Below are 19,384 nucleotides of genomic sequence, written 5' to 3'. Positions count from 1 at the left end.
TCGAACCAAGCTAGAATTAGGTCTTTGAGGGAAAAAAAGAAAAAGAAAAAGTCATACACTCGTATCTCACAGTTGAAATGGAATCACCAAATGGAATCATTGAAATCTATTTTGTCATTTTTTTGTGAAACATGATTGCATTAGAAGACCTAGCTAATGGTTGGAACGACACAATTATTTAATATATATTTTTAATATAATTTACTTAATGGATGATAAATAGAGAATACTACCGAGTACAGACCTATTAGATTTTAGTAATATACATGTGCGGTGAAAAGACACATCAGTAACCAACTTCTTATTTGAAGGAATTTAGAAAATAAATCAACATTAGAATTAAGGGGTAGCCTAATAAATCAACATCAGTATCCTAATAAAGCTCTAGGTTTCCCTCAAAAGGTTTAATTAGGTGTAGACTAAATGAATTCTCTATGTTATTTGTGAGTGGATTGTCTCTTAGGATTACTTGACCAACATGATTGACGGTATGTCTTTAATTTTTGATAAATTACACAAACCTCACTGTTAAGATTTCACAAAATGACATTAAGTATCTGTTTGGATACGGATGAAAACCCAGCATTTTGCGTTTCATTTTTTTTTTTTTTTTTGAGAAGAGCGCCACAAGTGGGATTATGCACCATTCAGTGGGTCCCATGCACTGGTCAGTGGGTCCTGTGCACTGTTCACGGAACCCACAAATCTCTTTTTTTACCAAAACTTTCATTAAAAATGGGTCCCACTGTACTATTCATACATTTAAAAATTATACAGTGTTTTTAATTTTCAGCAAAATAAGCTGTATCCAAACAGACCCTAACTCTCAAATTATATATCAAGGAAACATCAGCCCTGCCCTTGCGGTTTGTGACAAACCTAACATATTAGTCATGATTCTCTAATGACGTTAGTAACTTGAACCGAATAAATATTATTTTTGTTATAACCGTGATCACAAATAACTGTTCTACAAACGAACGCATGATAAACAGCAACAAACCAACCTATAATAGAAAAATTCCTATGCCCAAAACTTCAAAACCCCATACCTTCACCCAAATTAAAAGACCCACCAACCACATCCATCACAAAAATCGCTATCATGGGTGATGGGTGGTTAAATTTCTCTAGAACTTTGGTTGAAATAATTGTATTCTTTGTTGATTGTTTTGGATTCTGCAGAAGCATGAGGGCAAAGTGTTTCTATAATTTTCACATCCTTTTAATTTCTTCATAATTTCTGACATATAAAACGTGCAGTGGTTTGAATATGAGGCTTTTTTTCCCCCTCAGTCACTCACATGTATTTTTTTTTTTTTTTGGGTGTGTTTGCATGCATAACCATGGGGAAAATGGGCATTTGTCCTTAATTTACAAACTATGCAGCAAAATATTCCTGTTTTGAAACTATTTAGCAAAATGTCTCTGTTTTTGAAACTCGATTTTAACAAAATCAAGTTTTGTATAAAACTCAATATCTTCACAATCGAGTTCTATGTATATTTTAAAGTGGAATTCGACATTAGCAATGTCAAGTTTCACTTAAATTTCCAAAAAAAATTAAGTGGCAAAATATTCATAAAACTCGACATTGCTAATGTCGAGTTTTATCTGTAACTCGATTTTGTTAAAATCAAGTCTTAAAAACAGGAGCATTTTGCTAAATAATTTCAAAACAGGAGCATTTTGCTAAATAATTTCAAAACAGAAGTATTTTGTTGCATAAATTGTAAATTAGGGACAAATGAACATTTTTTCGATAACAATGTATTATGCATAACCATGGTCCCAATATGTTATAATCTCAAGTGTGAAGAAAATACACATAAATTAGTTAGCAAGAAAATTTAAGTGCAGATTATGGTAACCAATCCCAAATTGGTCAGACAATCCCAATGAACTCACCATATCCAATGCACAAGTCCTTAACAATTCAAGATCCCACAATTCGTCCTCCCTGCTCTATTATCATCAAGGACATTTTCCAGTTTGAGCAATGTGATAGACACAACAATTTTCACAATTTTTTTTTCATAATATTTGAGCTAATAAGATTTTACCGGTTCTTACTTGGATTCACCATTGACATTAATTTTTTTATTTATCTATTATCAACAGTTTACCATCTAGTTCACTCACTTCCCCCTCTACTCTACTGGCAATATGAAATTTAAAATAAATAAACAAATATAAATTAAAAAAGAAAATTTTATAATTTTTTGGGTTGTGGCCATTTGACACCATAATAATGTGAATCTTTAACAACTAAGCACTCTTCAGTCTTGAGTATGAAAGGGAGTGAAACTATATTGTTGGACTTTGTGGAGCCTAGTTGTATTTGATTCGGATTATGGCCCGATCCAAAATAATATTGTTACAGTTTTTAATAGGAGATTTTTTAAGACTTAGTTTATGAAGCGAAAGCTTAGCCCATTGTGAATCCTGTGTGCAAAACATAAAAACTATTGTTTTAGATATTAGGGTTGGTCAGTTTTTGAGAGAGAGAAAACCGTACTGCCATACTTTGTATTTTTTCCTTGAGAATAGTAAAATCCTTGCAACTTCATGGACATAAGCAAATTGCCGAACAATGTAAATACTGTCTTGTATGTGATTATTTTTCTTTAATGTATATTTTTCTCTATTTTTGCATCTCACAGGTCCGGAAATTTCGTACATATTCCCATCATATATTGCTTATGTAGACATGAATTTAATGAATTGAAGTCCTGATCTATGCTTAATTGGGTACCTAAGTGCATGCGTACCGAACTTATGATTAGTCAATTACAGTGCTCTAGAGTGTACCCTATCCTTTGTCTTGTGGAAACTGAAAGTGGGAAATGCTCTAGAAGTCAAGTCTTCTCCATAATTTCAAGATCACTGTAATTGACCTATGAACGGGAGTTTGTTGTACCACCTTTTTTTTTGCTAAACGAGTTTGTTGTACCACTTAGCCAAGTCTTTTGACGGTAAATCTATCCAAATCAAGCGTCTTTCTTACGATATTAATGCTCTTGTCATGTCCATAATTCAATTCCAAGCTTGCTAAATGTTGGCCTACCAATATTGCCGTGCTATGGAGTCCAGAGTGTTAGACTTGCCAAAAAAAAAAAAAAAGCAAGTCATCATACATTGAAAGCAAGATTCATAAGTTTATGGCACTGGTGCTCTCTCATGCCAACACGCTAGTAAAGACTCATTATTGTTGGCATCCTTTAAAGATTATATATAATATTTTTGAGAAAAAGAAGAAGAAGAAGAAGAGGCAGAAACGATGCAAACGTATAATATAAAATTATTAAGTTTGTATGATTTAAATTTGTGGCAACAAAATATTAATGTATTTATGATAAAAGTTTTTATATAAAAATATATATAGTAGTTTTTAATCAAATATAAAAGGGTGCTATGGGCCTAGACACATTCAAAGGGTGCTATCGAAATTATAAATTATATGATTCTTTATCACACAAATATTTTGATTCCCCCAATGTATGGTAAAGGAAGGCAAATTTGTGTCTAGCCATTTTCTTGATTTGTGCTGCATAATTTAATATTATGGAGGATGTGATTGGATTTAAATATTGAATAAAATAAAATGAGAGGAAAAAAGAGTAAGAATAAAATATATAACAATAAATATCAAATTATCCAAGTCATTCTATGTAATATAATAACACTATATTATTATATACTATATGTATAATGTAGTAGGATAATATTTAATCAAAGAGAATATAAAAGATAACAACTTAAAACACAAAACTAAATTGCATCAACCCAAAGTAGAATTCTAATTAACACAGAAATTCATCAACCTAAAGAATTGATGCAATAAAAATAAAAATAAAAAATCAAACAAAAAATGAAAAACAAATTGAGAGAGAGAGAGAGAGAAGTAACTTTTTTTTGTGTGAAAAAACTATGTATAGAATGAAAAAGAAAATGTCAAATTTATAGTAAGATGTTAAGAATAAGAAGAGTCAAAATAAAGGAAAATAAAAAGGTAGAGAAAGAATGATATTAAGGTAGAAAGTAGTGGGGAGATGAAGAGGCAAAAGGGAGGGAGAGTTTTGGAAAATTAATAATAAAAATAATTGTTAAAAGATATTTTAATTTTTAAATAATGGAATTTTTAAGTCACCTTTAATAAGGCAATGTTTAAAAAAATATATAATAAAAATTGGAAACAAAAAATGATGACGTTGTTGCTGATGTGGCTCAACGTGAGTGTAGCAACATTAAATGCTACACTTCAACTTTTAGTAATATATAAATTTGTAGTGCATTTGACATAAATACCAATGCCATAGAATTATCATTCTTTCTTCCCAAATTGAATTACTCACTCCTTTCGTATAGGAAAGTCTAGACATCCTCCTGCACGGTAATGTTTGTAGACCCACATTTTATACTAGTGTCAATTTTTAACAAATAAATAAGATTTTCGGTGTGGGTTCCAATTAACTCAACTAGTAAAGTCTCTTATGGTTGTATAAGAGATTTGGGGTTCAATTCCCGCCTACACCAAAAACTGATTGGTATCTTGGTCTGATGATATAAAGCTATCATCAGAAGCGGACTCTATAAGTTGAAACTCTCTCAAAAATAAGATTTTTGGTAAAAACTAATTCAAAAGCACAATCATTTGGAATGAACATGACAAGAGCGTAAATATCGTAAGAGAGACGGTTAATTAATATCAACAATCATAATTTTGCCGTGCTAAAAACTTCGGAATAAGAAAAAAGTTAAAGTATACATTTAAGAGATAAGTGTTTCAATAGTTTCCTCCGAAAACTCTGCCACTATATCTCTCTGCTAAATAACTCTTTCATGTTCTATGTTCATGATTGTGTGGTTCACATGAGATCATGACGGCTACTGTAACGTGCTTTATTTACAAATTTTGAATTTCTTGCAAGAAACAGCTTATTATTTTGAATGGGACTACGGGATTTATCATGAAGATAAATTGTAATATAATGATAATATATTATGTTTTACCCTCATTTAATTTTACTAACTTGTAAGTTGTAATACATTACCTACGGATAGACATATTTAAGAATAAACAGTTTTTTTTAGTACATAATAAACTCTATTAGATATATATTAAACATTTGTATCTAGAGTTTAATAATATCGGGATTCTTTATTAATATTTTGTAAGCTCTTAAAAGAAACTTGTAAGAATATTATTTGGGAGAATATGCAAATTGCTAATGATTGATTTCTCCATATTAGTTATTAAAGAAAAAATGATAGTTTGGTGATTAATTTATATACTTAGTTTTAAATACTTGAAAAAATTTTCATTTGGTTAATGCAATGAATTTTTATTTTTAATTATATTTTAAAATAAGTTATTATAAAAATCTATTCCAATTTTCCAAAGAAACAGCCAATTTTTTTGACGAAAATAAAAAATTTTCTTAGGCACTAATTAATTAATCATTTTGGTATGTAGATTTTATTAGTTTCAAATGGGTTGGAAGTAGCTTTTAATATATTGGAAATAATTTATTTGGACTTAAAGTCAAATAATCTATAAGTAGTTTTAAATGGGTTAGAAATAGCTTTCAATTGGTATACTTGATACAAAATTAGAGTACATAAAATCCAATTAGAATGATATTTGAAAGAAAATTAGAATATAATTAAAATCAAATTTAGATCTTTTATTGAACTTCTACATCATTATATTAAACTAGCTGCAATGCGAAAAAATTTAACAATTCATTTTCTTATTAAAACTTGTAAGTTTTAATCCCAAACCCATTTTAAAATAATTTGATTATTTTCTAATAAGTATTGTTGATACAATATATTATATTTTCTAAATTAAACTATTTATATTTATTATTTGAAAGTGTTTTAAATTTTGTAATTTTTTTAAAGGAAACATAATGTATTTTACATTCAATTATTATATAAGACGATATATTTTGTAAATAATGTAATGTGTTGTTGGAATTCTTTTTTCTAGTGCTCCTTACAAATGGTTCATCCTCTATACACTTTAAATGGCCTAAAAAGGAAACATATACAACTAAATCCATCAATTATATAAATATATATATATATATATATATATAAATATATATATATATATATAAATATATATATATATATATTTATATATATTTATAACATAATAAAAATGTAATTTTATCGATAACCAACCAACATTACACTAAGAATATGACATAATTGTCAATTAACTGAATTAAGTAGCTTCCTTTCTCTACACAAACCTCTCCTCCCAAAGTATAATCGAAGTAGACCGAATGGACTAAAGTGGTCTAGAGTGTGAAACTCTCTAGAAGTCAAGTCTTCTTCATAATTTCAAGATCACTGTAATTGACCTATGAAAGGGAGTTTGTTGTACCACTTGACCAAGCCTCTTGACGGTAACTCTATCCAAATCAAGCGTCTTTCTTACGATATTAATGCTCTTGTCATGTCCATAATTCAATTCCAAGTTTGCTAAATGTTGGCCTACCAATATTGCCGTGATATGGAGTCCGGAGTGTTAGACTTGCCAAAGGAAAAAAAAAGTGAGTCATCAAACATGGAAAGCAAGACTCATAATTTTATGGCACTGGTGCTCTCATGCCAACACGCTAGTGAAGACTCTCATTATTTAGTTACTTTGGTGATTAATTTATATCCTTAGTTTTAAATTCTTGACATAATTTTCATTTGTGTTAATGCAATGAATTGTTATTTTAATTATATTTAAAAATAAGTTATTATAAAAATCTATTCCAATTTTCCAAAACAACAACCAATTTTTTAGACCAAAGTAAAATTTTTCGTTGACACTAATTAATCCATTTCGGTATGAAAATTTGATTAGTTTCAAATGGGTTGGAAGTAGCTTTTTAATTGATTAGAAATAATTTATTTGGACTTAAAGTCAAATAATCAACAAGTAGCTTTAAGTGGGTTAAAAATAGCTTTCAATTGGGATACTTGATACAAAATTAGAGTACATGATCTCCAATTAGAATGATATTTGACAGAAAATTAGAATATAATTAAAATCAAATTTTGATCTTTTATTGAACTTCTACATCATTATATTAAACTAGTTGCACTGTGGAAAAATTTGACAATTTGTTTTCTTGTTAAGACTTATAAGTGTTTATCCTAAACCCTTCTTTAAATAATATGATTATTTTCTAATAAAGTATATTTGATACAATATATTATATTTTCTAAATTAAGCTATTTATATTTATTATTTGAAAGTGTCTTAAATTTAGTAATTATTTTTTAAGGAAACATAATACATTTTACATTCAATTATTATATAGGGTGATATATTTTGTAAATAATGTCACGTGTAGTTAGAATTTTTTTCTAGTACTCCTTACAAACGGTTCATCTTCTATACATTTTAAATGGACTAAAAAAGAAACATATCTAAGTAAATTCATCAATTATATTTTTAAAAATACAATAATTTAATAACATAATAAAAAAGTAATTTTATCAATAACTAACTAACATTACACTGAAAAGTGACATAAATGTCAATTAACTAAATTAAGTAGCTTCTTTTTTTACATAAACCTCTCCTCCGAAAGCATCATCGAATTAGACTGAAGTGGACCAAAATGGATTAAAGTAAATTGAATGGATCGAAATGGACTAAAGTGAAATCAAGTAGATCGAAATTGATTGAACTGGATCAAATGGATTGGATTTGATCAATTTGGACCCTATTGGACCAAAATGGACTACACTGGAATGAATGGATTGAAATGGACCAAGTAGACCGAAATGGACAGAATGTAACAAATTAGACTAAAATGAACTGAAGTAGTCCAAATTGGACCAAATGAATCAAAGAGGACTAAAATAGACCAAATGGACCAAATTTGACCAAAATTCTACAATGATGTAGCTCAATAGAGCATAACATAATAAATGCTACGATTCAATTTTTAGATATTATAAATAGATAAACATAAATTTGGAAATGTACTCATTTCTTAGTTGCAAATAAAAGTGACTAGTAGCAACCAATTCAAAGAAACTTATTTTACTTGGTCAGGTTAGGTTGAATCAAACTCTAATATGAGTTAGAAACTTATCCTACTAAAATGGATTCATATTCCTATTACTTATTCCATTTTTTTTCCTCTAAAAAATCTAAGATCATAAATTATTTTGTAACTTCTTGCCACAACTATGATGTGACTGGGTGTGAGTGGGGTAGGAAAAAAATTGTAAATTCATATGTAAATAAAAGACCTACTCAAAGACTGTCTTGCGAAATGGTTTGTGGTCTAGAACCGCTCTTTTTTACCGAATTCGGATGGGTCTTATCCAGGACCCTTTTTAACAGGTCCATCAATACACCGTCTATAAGTCCACGTGGACGGCCCCCATTCAATCCCACTACAAATTCAGTTCTCCCTTCCCGCCAAAGCGCGCCTTCTCTCTCTCACTTCAGAGTTCAGAGAGAGAGAGACGAAAATGGATCTGAGTCTGAGCGGGAATGCAATCAAGACCTTTGCTCGGTGCATCACGTGCCTCGCACGTGTAGGCAACGAGCTAGCAATTCAAGCCTCTCCTTCTCAGGTATATTATATATGATTAAATAACTAAAATTATCATTAATTTTTTTAAAAATTTAATCCAGTTTGTTTGATTTATTAATCATATCAGCTTATTTATACTTTTTTTAATTGTTCACATAGTTTACTCTGTGTTCATGTTGATTTGGTAACTCATTATTAGGGATTTGGTGTATTTTAATTAGGGTTTTAGAAGAGCATATAAATGGGGTTTATATCAAAATTATTTGTTATTTGTGGAATTGGGTGTGAGGAATTTGTGTTTGATTTGATTTATATGAATCATGCTTTGATAGGTGAGAAAATCAGTGAGTGGAAGCTCTGTTTGGATGGTATGAAAATGAAGGGGAAAAAAGGGCATAAATAGGCTTTCATAGAATAATATTTAATTAGTTCTGGAATTGGGTGTGAGGAGTTATGTTTGACTAGATTTATATGAATCATGCTTGATGAGTGAGAAATTCACAAGTGAAGCTCTGTTTGGTTGGCAAGAAAATGGAAAATATATATATATATTCAAAAAATTAAAGCTCTGAAGCCTAGACTTGAATTTTTTTTTTTTTTTTTTTGGGTATCTGAAAATTCAAGAGATTTCCTCAAACATGTTATGCAGAAGTATTTCGCTATAACTGAGTGGGGGGCTTGAGGTTTTTGTCTTATGTAGTTTAAGTTATGAGAAGAGGTTAGAAATTTTTGTTTTGTTTTGTTGGATTTTCCTTCTGAAATATCTCCATCAACTATATCAAACTTTAGCAGAATTAGGACTACCCTTTTGGTTTTCTGCAAATAAGGATGGGTAACAAATGAGTTAATAATTTGTAAGTACCATATTGCATATTCATGTGTTAAGTAATTGAGTTGATTTGTGTAGTTACTATTTTCTGCCTGCAGTTTGCTTTTCACACTCTCAATTCATCGCGGTCAGCTTATCAGTCCATTACATTTAAGCCTGATTTCTTTGATGTCTATACAGTCTCTGGTAACCAAGTCCAATGCAGTGTGCTTTTGAAGGTAAGGTGGTTTCTTTAACCATGTTAGATACTGTAATGGGATTTTTCAACTTATCAGTCTTGCTGACTTGACATCTTCAGGCCATTTGTTCTCTTCTTAGGACACCTATTGCAAGTATTGATAATTCAAGTGTGAAGTTGCCTGATCCTGATGCATCGAAAGTGCAATGGGCGTTGGAATGCTATAGTGGTAAAGTACTTTCTCACATATCTTGTTTTTTTCTAATCCTATGGACTTATTAGGGATAGGGTGATGCAGACCCAGTAGATTGGGGTAGAATGGTAAGATTGATTGGTGCTTAGACATCGATGATAGTGGTCATTGTCATATTTGCTGGAATATTATTTTATTTTACAAGGAATATGTTTTATTTCTACCATGTGCAATGCAATGAGGTAAAGGTTAGGAATGAAATAATCTTATGGTATTCTATAGATATCCTTTGAGAATAAAAATTTATTGTGAGATGTATCCAACACTGTCACTAGAATGACTGTAATACATCAGAAATAGAGTAGCTGAATGTACCATCTATATGTCTTCTAGTCTTTGAACATTTCTACAATCAACAGGTCTTATTTAGTTTGCGGAAAAAAAGATGGGCTTGTACTAAATGTTATTTGATTCTGAAAACAATATTCTTCCATACGGGATAGGAAAATGTAAGAGAAATCCCCTTCTTTGTTTTGTAACATACATCACAAAAGGAGTATATGTAAGTTGGCCAAATGGTATTTTGAAGAAAATCCAAAATTATTGCTGAGGCCATGAACCCATGATGATCATTCAGACCAGAGAAGCTAAATATATGTGTGATGTAGTTAGGAGGATAATATATACCATAGAGGTATTTAGCCTAATCTCCAGTGGCTACCTCCAAAAAATCTTCATCCTACAGAAGTCATTTAACATGTAGCTTTTGAATGAGTTATTCTCATTTAGATAAGACTATTCTAAATTTGGATTTTAGGCTAACTTTTTGAAAGCTCTAGATTTATGATCTCTTGTGCTATGGAAATGTTACTAGATAACTGTAACATGCAACTTTTTTATTATGCAATCTTCTTAGTAGGTTATTTGATTCAAACATTGATTTGAAACAATTTCATATTGTACATTTTGCAGGCATGAGGAAAACCTATTGGATTACTTGGAATGTTGAGCCCAACATACAATTTACTAAATTGACACATTATGAGTAGTGGAAATAAAAGCAATGTCAAAACTTGGTCCATATATCCACAATTTACTAAAGTGACATGGGGAGGAAAAGTAACTTTAGGGGAGATAGTTAGATTAGATTGTTTCAAATATGCAGGTTAAGGGGAGTATGTAACTATATATTAAGGGAGACGAAATATTTCTTTGTATGTTAGAGAGTTACCGGTTAACATGATGTACTTTTTTAATCTTTAAACATTTTTTATGTTTCAATTCTATGTATTTTGGTTTGACTCTTGCTGAGTTGCGTAACCATTTTTTAATGTTGAGCATGTTAAGTTTAATTACTATGTTGTGCTTGATTAATTAACATGTTTGTATGATGAATCCCTTGATTGATTGATCAGTTTAGTCAAATCAGGACTATTAGTGTATGGTCAAGTTCTGTGGTTCAACTATTGTATGCTTGATCATTTTATTTCCTTTTATATTCTGTATTTGATGCGTTTAAGGAGGGTTTTATTTTTTGGGGAGGATAAACAACAGAATTTCATTTTAAGGAGGTTTTTTTTTTATTATTTTTTTTATAGGGTTTGTTCTTAATTCCAGGTAAGTCTTGTATTTCATCTAGTATCATGTCTCGGTTTCTAGCTTAGCTGTAAGTCGAGTTTATTGTCTTTCATAGGCTTGCATTTGTACTTGAGTCCATATTAGGGTGTTCTGTCATAAAATTTCCAAGGGGGCAATTTGTTATCAGTTTTAGTGTTGGCTAATTTCATAACAAATTTAATTGTAATTTGGGTTCTTACATTGTACTCTGTAGGGGCAATATAAAGGTTGAAATTTTGAAGCATCTATTCATCGTGTAAGTATGAAGACCTTGCTCGCATGACTTCCAACAACCAATCAAGAGAAATTGAAGATTCAACCAGAAAGTTTCAATTGACCCTTGAGAGATTAAAAATTTAATACTCTATTATGAAAATTTATAGATTTGGTTTCCAGGTTTGATTCTATATCCTTACTTATATATAAACCATGGTTTTTTTTAATAGAGTTTCAACCTATGACATCTACTTCTGATAATAATTCTTTATTATCAAACCAAAATACCAAGACACTAATCAATTTTTGGTGTAAGCAGGGATTAAACTCCAGATCTCTTATACAACAATCAGAAATTTTACCAGTTAAGCTAATCGAAACCCATGTTTGGCCTAGCTTTTAGAATTATGATATAAACCTTATTTTAACCATAATCTATATCTATATATATTAAAAGCCAAAACTTAGATAAAATTTAATTAGAATCTATAATTGGAGCCTAATTTTGTGTTGTATCTCAAAAAATTGTAATCTTAGTGTTAGATATCTTAGTTTCAATCTTTGTTAGCTTCTTCATGCTTTAAAAGAAAATTCCATTTGTCGTGTTTGTCAAAAGCAAGTTTTCTTTTCGCCAGTAGGCAGGAGGAAACACATATCTTCTCTTAGAATTCAATGTCTCACATGCTACCCCAGTTTGCTAGACACATAGGACATGTAGTTGCATCCTCCCTAATTATTATTATTGTTGTTGTGTTACTAAATTGGATTTTTTTTTCCCTGATGGGATAAATTAGATAATGGTCACAAATTGCCAGGGGAAGGGAAAAGGGAAATAGATGAATGAGAAACCAATTTTACACTTGAAACCTGATGTCATATTCATTTAAAATAAAGTAACTTATATAAGCTAAATAAGCCTATCCCATTTAAACCTAATTCCATGGCAAGTGATCCACCGCATACATGTTCCTGTACTGTATACCATGTATGCCATCATATTTGTTCAAGGTAACACTATTCACCATGGAATTTGGGGGGTTTTGCTCAGAGAGAGAGAGAGAGAATGGGCGGTGTTTGGGAATTTGGGGGTTTTGGAGGGTTATGAGTAGGTGCGTTTGGAATTCAGTGTTAGATTGCTCTAGCTGAGGGTAGAATTTTGAATTTCACTGTTTGTTTTTGTTTGGTTTTGGGCTTTTCTTGTCTCTGCCAAGTTCAATTACTTAAAAACAATTATAACTCCCAAGTTAGGTTTTTTTTTTTTTTTTTTTTAATATTAAAAAAAATTTTGAATTCCTATTCCAAGAAACCCTCGTGGATTCGAGATTATTTTTAGAAGCAAACGTGTGACGCTTCCACATCTTGCATCAACTTACTACTAAAATTATTTTACAGTCCATCATTAAAAATTTGTCACATTGATATTTATGAATTTTATTGTGCCGCTAGACTTATTTATTTAAATTAGCTTGATAGTTCAACCAAAAAAAAAGCTTGAGAGTTACTCGAAACCAAAAGAGAGAGAGAGAAAGAGAGAGGAGTGATATGCCAATTCTACAATTTAGAGTTACAAGAAGAAGGAGGTTTTACAATTTAAGGGAGGGGCCATGCCGGCAAGAGGCTAAGAAATTGATCAGAAAGTCGACATCAATGGGAGGAAAGAGTGAGAATGAAGCTGTTTATTTTTTTCGACCTTGTTTATGACTTGGTATGGTTCATATTTATACCATTAGAAACAACTGTGTTTATTTTCTGGTTTGGTACTGGTACGCCAAATACCAACTGAATTGGCCGATTCGGTACAAAATTGACTACTTTACTTGTAACTCAATTAACACTCTTGATGTTTTCAACAGAGATTTATAGAGTTCAAATTCTTCCTCCCCTAACTAACAAATTATATATATATCGCCTCTAAATCCCTTGACGTTAATCTTAAATCCAACAGAAAATTTGATAGAATATTGTACTGCACCTAATACATATGAATGGCCGAGATGAAACATTAAAAACTTAACTTATTATTTCAGCAGTCCGAAAAGATAAAAATAATAACTTCTTAACTTTGTATCCTCTCTGGATAGGAAGGCTGAGACAACTGAAAGGGAGAGAGACATGATTGTCAGCTAAGACTCTTTGAACCTTCTTGTCTAACTTTTGTCTTTGTTTCCCACTGGAAACGGGAAGCTTTATATTAGCAAAAGACTCGTGTTTATAGACACTTGGTTTACACATTGATTAGCTTTCTTCTAGATACGTTGAACTTCATGAGCTCGTCATTTTTGGCTTAGGAGCTTTCAGCAATAAGAAAAAAATAGATGGCAAATAAGAGAATTTGAATTTGCTCGTGCAAATCTTCCTGTCTATTTTAGTATTTTTCAAAACATCCCACATCAGATTATCTATTTTATACTACATTTTATTAAAATATTAATTTTTCTTGATTTTACCATTGTAATTAATTCCATTACATTTTGCTTAAAACTACCTGGAATTTTCCATTCTAATTAGTTCACCACCATAAGAAATCCACCCAAGGAAGACATAATAAAGGATAAGCAATGATTCCACTTAAATGAATTAATCTAAAAGATACAAAGTAAGATTATCTCGCCACCACCACCGCACACCCTTGGTGGCAAGGTTTTGAAACCCAGACCGTTCATTGAACCGTAAAAGGGAGAGATTCAAGATTTCTAGATCAAACCGAGGTTGAACTAGGGTCGAACCTTGATGATGTCATAATTAATTTAATAATTAATTAAAGCCTAAATATAGATATTAAATTTATAAAACTAGAAAAATTGACTAATATATCTATATATGTGAGGGAAATTTAATGATTTTCAAGTATATATTTAATAATTAAATAAAAAATAAATAAAATAAAATAATAACCATGAAAACATTAAAATTCATGATTAATTTTTGAAGTAAAGTTGAATATCTTTGAACGGTTTTAATTATAATTTTTTTTTTTTTATTCCTTGTAAGAGATGGATACTTTAATTAAGTAGAATAAAATTGTGTTAAGTTGTTTTTATAAAAATTTAAAAAAAAAAAAAATTGCTAAGGGGTTGGACCTCATGGTTCATGCCACCAGTTCTGCATGAACCCTGCGGTCCAACCCCGGTTTTAGGGGTTCATGGAATTGCCACATATGCCCGGTTCTCTATGCTTAAAAAATCGGATTTCAATCCAGTTCCCAGTTTTTCCAGTTCGAGTTTGAAAACAGTGGCGATGGTCACTCTACAAGTATAAGTTTTTATGGGATATGGGGAGCAAGAGCCGAGTTTCAAGTCCCCAAGAGGCAGCTTCACACACATATACACTTATATTATATTAGAGTAGAATTCTATCTTTTAAAAAAAAAAAAAAAAAAAAGATTATCTCGCCACCTATTATTTTCCTTTTCGTTTCACAACCCAAAGACTGATTTCATTCAAATAACGCTCACTATTATGTGATTTATATGGGGAGAGGCAATTAGGGAGGACTAACCCATTAAAATTACACCTTTAGGCCCATTTACAAAGCCTATGAGGAACAGTGTTGTTGATACCGTACCGTACCGGCCGGAATATACCGTACCGGCCAGTGATCCGGTACGATTAATCCCTACGTTTCGTACCGGTAAAAATACCGGCCGTACCGGCCAATACCGGGCAATACCGGCCGGTACAGAAATTTTTTTTTTTTTTTTTAAGTTTTGTAATTTTTGAATTTTTGTTAGGAAAGAATGGTAACTTATTTGCATTAACTTATTAGTATTATTTGTTTTTTTAGTATGCAATGGTAACTTTTAAGCTTTTTATTTTATTTTATTTTATTTTATTTTATTTCCCTTTTAATTGATACTAAAGTTTAAAACCATGAATAATTAGTTTTGAATTGAGGAAATGTTTTATGGTAAACTTTTATATTTATTATAATATATATATATATATATATATATATATATATACAAACACATACATACATATATATATATATATATAAAATAGCGGTAAACCCGAAACGGTACACCAGTATTGACCGGTATCCGAAATATATCGTACCGGTAGCCAAACCGGTACGGCCTCCGGTACGGTATTGACATCCTTGACGAGGAAACCTAACTTACAATCTCTTCTCAAGAGGGTCTCATGTATATCAACTCTCAAGTGTATGCAGTGAGACACTGGTAGTTTGTGAGTTCTACCAATGTGTGGGCCTCACGAGATTTTACAAAAAAAATTGAGGCAAATGACCCTAATCAATGCTTCTATATAGATCTTTGTGCTTGGAAACGATATTTTAATTGGTAAAAGAAATATTCTTAAGAGAGTGGGAAATACGGTAGTAACAACGTCTTTACAACAAGAAAAGAGAAAACAAGTGAAAGACAAAAAGTTATATGTAAAAGAAAAGAGGACAAGGAAACTCAGGAAAAAAGAAAGGTAGAAAGTAAAAAAAGTGCTACATGCAAATACAGAGATCAAATTCTTTGAAGCACATCATGACAGATTCAAACCCGTATGAATGCCTTCACCTTTTAAGTTGCCTTCTTCAAGTTCTTACAAACCAACATTGCATCTTCTCAATCACAACGTTTCCAACAACCACCCCGATTATAAGGCCACTAACATATCCCAGGAGGATTATTTTCCAATCAAATTCAATGTGAAACCAAGAGTCTTGAACTTCTTTAATGCCTGAAGAGGGTAGAGGTGCTTGCTCATGATTTTCACATTTCTTTGATAATGGCTTTCCACATAATCCTAAATTTCCAGCAAATGAACTATTCTCAAATGTATCAAATTGATTACCATGAGGTATAAGCCCTGTGAGTTGGTTATGCGAGACATTAAATGATTCGAGGAAAGTGAGTTGTGTTAGTTGCCAAGGTATTCGTCCCAAGAGCTTGTTTTGAGAAAGGTCAAACGACTCAAGTGTTGTCAAGTCTCCTAGTGACAGTGGGATATGACCAGTGAGGTTGTTGTTGGAAAGGTTGAGCAATTGGAGGCCATTTAGATTCCCAATAAATTCTGAAACCTTTCCACTGAATTCGTTGCTTGAGAGATCAATAGCTGCGAAGACTTCTATGATCTTTGAATACATCATTTCCTGCCTTTGCTTGTTATTGTGATTGAGTAAGGGTAATATTGGAACACAGTAAAACCACATGATTGAATACTTGTAAATTCTAGCATATATGTGAAGTTATTTGCATTAATTTTCTTCATATAATTCCAACTTTGAAAATATTCAAATGGCAACTTACCGGTAAATTTATTTGAGGAAAGATCAAGAACGTGCAACTTGGGGGATGCAAAGATGGTTGTAGGACTACCCACTACACCATAAAGTCCATTACGTCGCAGAATTAATACCCTGAGTTCCAGAAGTGTACCCAACCAAGAGGGAAAAACATCAATGAGTTGATTGCTTCCAAGATTTAGAATCTCTAGCATTTTGCAATTTGATAATGATCTTGGAAGAACCCCCTCAAATTCATTTTCGCTCAAGTCAATCATCTTCATTCTACTTCTCTTTACACAAAGTTTAGGAATTATGCCATGAAAGTTGTTGCCTCGAAGATTCAATATGGTCAAAGACCTGCTGAACTTGCTCAAACAATTAGGAAGTATGCCCCTGAAGTTGTTATTGGACAAATCAAGGGAATAAAGAGCACTAATGTTACATATCAATGGTGAAATTTCTCCTTGGAGCATGTTGTCAGCGACCAAGTAAACTAAGGTAGATGGTGGTGGAATTTGGGGTAGTGCTTGTAGCATATTGGACCTCAGGTCCAAAACCTGTAGTTGAGGCCATGGAAAATTGTCCATATGCTGGTCAAAGCTAGTTAAAAAGTTGTGAGAGAAGTTTACAATCAACAAAGTTTCCTTACTTGTGTTCCATACCCATTTAGGTATTTGGCCATGAATATTGTTGTAGGATAGGTCGAGCCATTGCAACTGGTCTTGCTCACGTAGGAAATCTGGGAAATGCCTCAAGTTGCATGAAGCCAATCCTAAAACCTCAAATTTATTTTGGGAAGTATTTGTATTGGTATTGGTAAGAAATGATATATTGTTCATTGATAGAAGCAGTGAAGCTAAATATTTGGGCTTAAGGACCATGTCTAGAGTGACAATGCCACTCAGATTATTTGAGTAAAGGTTAAGAAGTCTAAGTTTTTTGAGTTCAAAAATTGTGACTGGAATTGGGCCTCCTAATAAATTAAAAGAAAGGCTCAACGAAGTTAATTGAGTCAGATTGGCAAGTGTAAGGTTGAATTTATTCAACCATCTAATTGGCTTTATTCCGTGCCAAATTTGCTTGTAATTCAGCATTTAGTAACCCTGTATTTAGGTGGGTTTGTTGTAAGGGTAGTGAGTGAGATAGAGTGAAGATTGCTCAAGAGTGTGCAAGAAAACAGAGTGTCGCAGCTGGGACTCGCGGGTGCAACCCGCCAGAAGCTGCACACGTGCCAAGCATGTTGGAAGATGAACAGTCATGCTAGCTGGAGCACTACAGGACAAAACAGGACAACTGGCCATACGGTTAACTCGCGACTGGATCTCGCGACTTGGTCAAGCCGCGAGGTCAAGCCGCGAGCCACCCCTGTTTTGGAAAAACCTGACGTTTCACATTCCTCTCCACTCCAGTATAAATACCCCTTTAACCCACGATTGAAAGAGAGCTTCCAGAGAGAATTTTGAGAGAGAAACCCTAAAGAAAAACCAGATTGTTTTACCCACAATCTATACCTTAGAGTCTCTTCAAATTCCCTCACTCTCTTCCTCTCCATTGTCAAATCCTTGAGAGGCATTATACCAAACCTGGTTCTCACCATTATCATCTCTGTGAGACAGTCGTTTGGAGTTCTGGGAAGCAGTTAGGAAGGAGCCAATTTTCATTGGTTGATGCTACGGTCTAGAAAAGAAAAAGGTTCGGCGCAACCTCGTTGGAGCAAGAAGCTTGGAGGGCTTAGGTGCACTGGGTAGATTAGGCTTGGAGGGTCTATTGCTGTCCTTGTATCCCAACTGTATTTTCTAATGGATTGATTACCGCTTGGAGGGCGGCGGAGAGGTTTTTCGCCGAGGTCTTCGGTTTCCTCTTCGATAACACATCGGGTGTTATCTCTGTGTTTGCATCTTCCTTCCTCTCTATCTCTGCCTTTACATTATCTGCTGTGGTTTTATATTGTTATGGCTTAGATAGTTTATAACCAATTTCATATTATAGCATATGTTAAGTTTCCGCACACTAGTTGTTTGACATATTGCTTGTGTTGGTTAAGTTGGTTTTTGGGGGTCTAAACGTTCAAAAGTGTTTTTGTATACGTTTTTGAACTTTCAATTGGTATCAGAGCGGGTACACTGTTGTTGGTTTCATTACCATTGTGTGATCCTTGACTCCCTTTTGAGATGGATAGGTCTCAATCCCTAAATGCACCTCCATATTTTGATGGTAGTAATTATGCCTTTTGGAAGGTTCGCATGAGAGCCTTTTTATGTTCTATTGATGAATCTGTTTGGGATGCTGTTGAGATTGGTTGGACAAAACCTGAGGCAGCCAAATCCACATGGGATAAGGCAGCCCTTGCGGCATCTAATGCTAACAGTAAAGCTCTAAATGCTATTTTCTATGGTGTGTCTCCAGATGAATTTCACAGGATTTCTCACATTACCATTGCCAAAGAAGCATGGGAAATTCTGGAAACAACTTATGAAGGCACGAAGAAAGTGAAAGATACCAAGTTACAAATGCTGACCACTCGGTTTGAGGAGCTCAAGATGAGTGAGGAT

At 32.4% G+C, this 19,384-nt stretch overlaps 2 protein-coding genes across 2 annotated transcripts in view; one reads left to right on the top strand and one right to left on the bottom strand.

Moving 5' to 3' along the window:
• Positions 1-8,441: 8,441 nt before the first annotated feature.
• LOC126716960 (uncharacterized) overlaps positions 8,442-19,384 on the top strand; it is a 153,720-nt gene continuing 142,777 nt past the window's right edge. The window contains exon 1 of the mRNA XM_050418033.1: positions 8,442-8,601. Coding sequence (XP_050273990.1) covers positions 8,497-8,601 — 105 coding nt within the window. The 5' untranslated portion in view covers positions 8,442-8,496. The remainder of the gene's footprint in view (positions 8,602-19,384) is intronic.
• Positions 16,061-19,384, bottom strand: part of LOC126716961 (receptor-like protein 43) — a 49,202-nt gene continuing 45,878 nt past the window's right edge. Inside the window, exon 2 of the mRNA XM_050418036.1 lies at positions 16,061-16,300. Within this exon, the coding sequence (XP_050273993.1) occupies positions 16,140-16,300 (161 nt within the window). The 3' untranslated portion in view covers positions 16,061-16,139. The remainder of the gene's footprint in view (positions 16,301-19,384) is intronic.

Source organism: Quercus robur, chromosome 3 (assembly GCF_932294415.1).
Source record: "Quercus robur chromosome 3, dhQueRobu3.1, whole genome shotgun sequence".
In the NCBI taxonomy this organism is placed as follows: domain Eukaryota; kingdom Viridiplantae; phylum Streptophyta; class Magnoliopsida; order Fagales; family Fagaceae; genus Quercus; species Quercus robur.
This window is presented reverse-complemented; position numbering and strand designations above follow the sequence as displayed.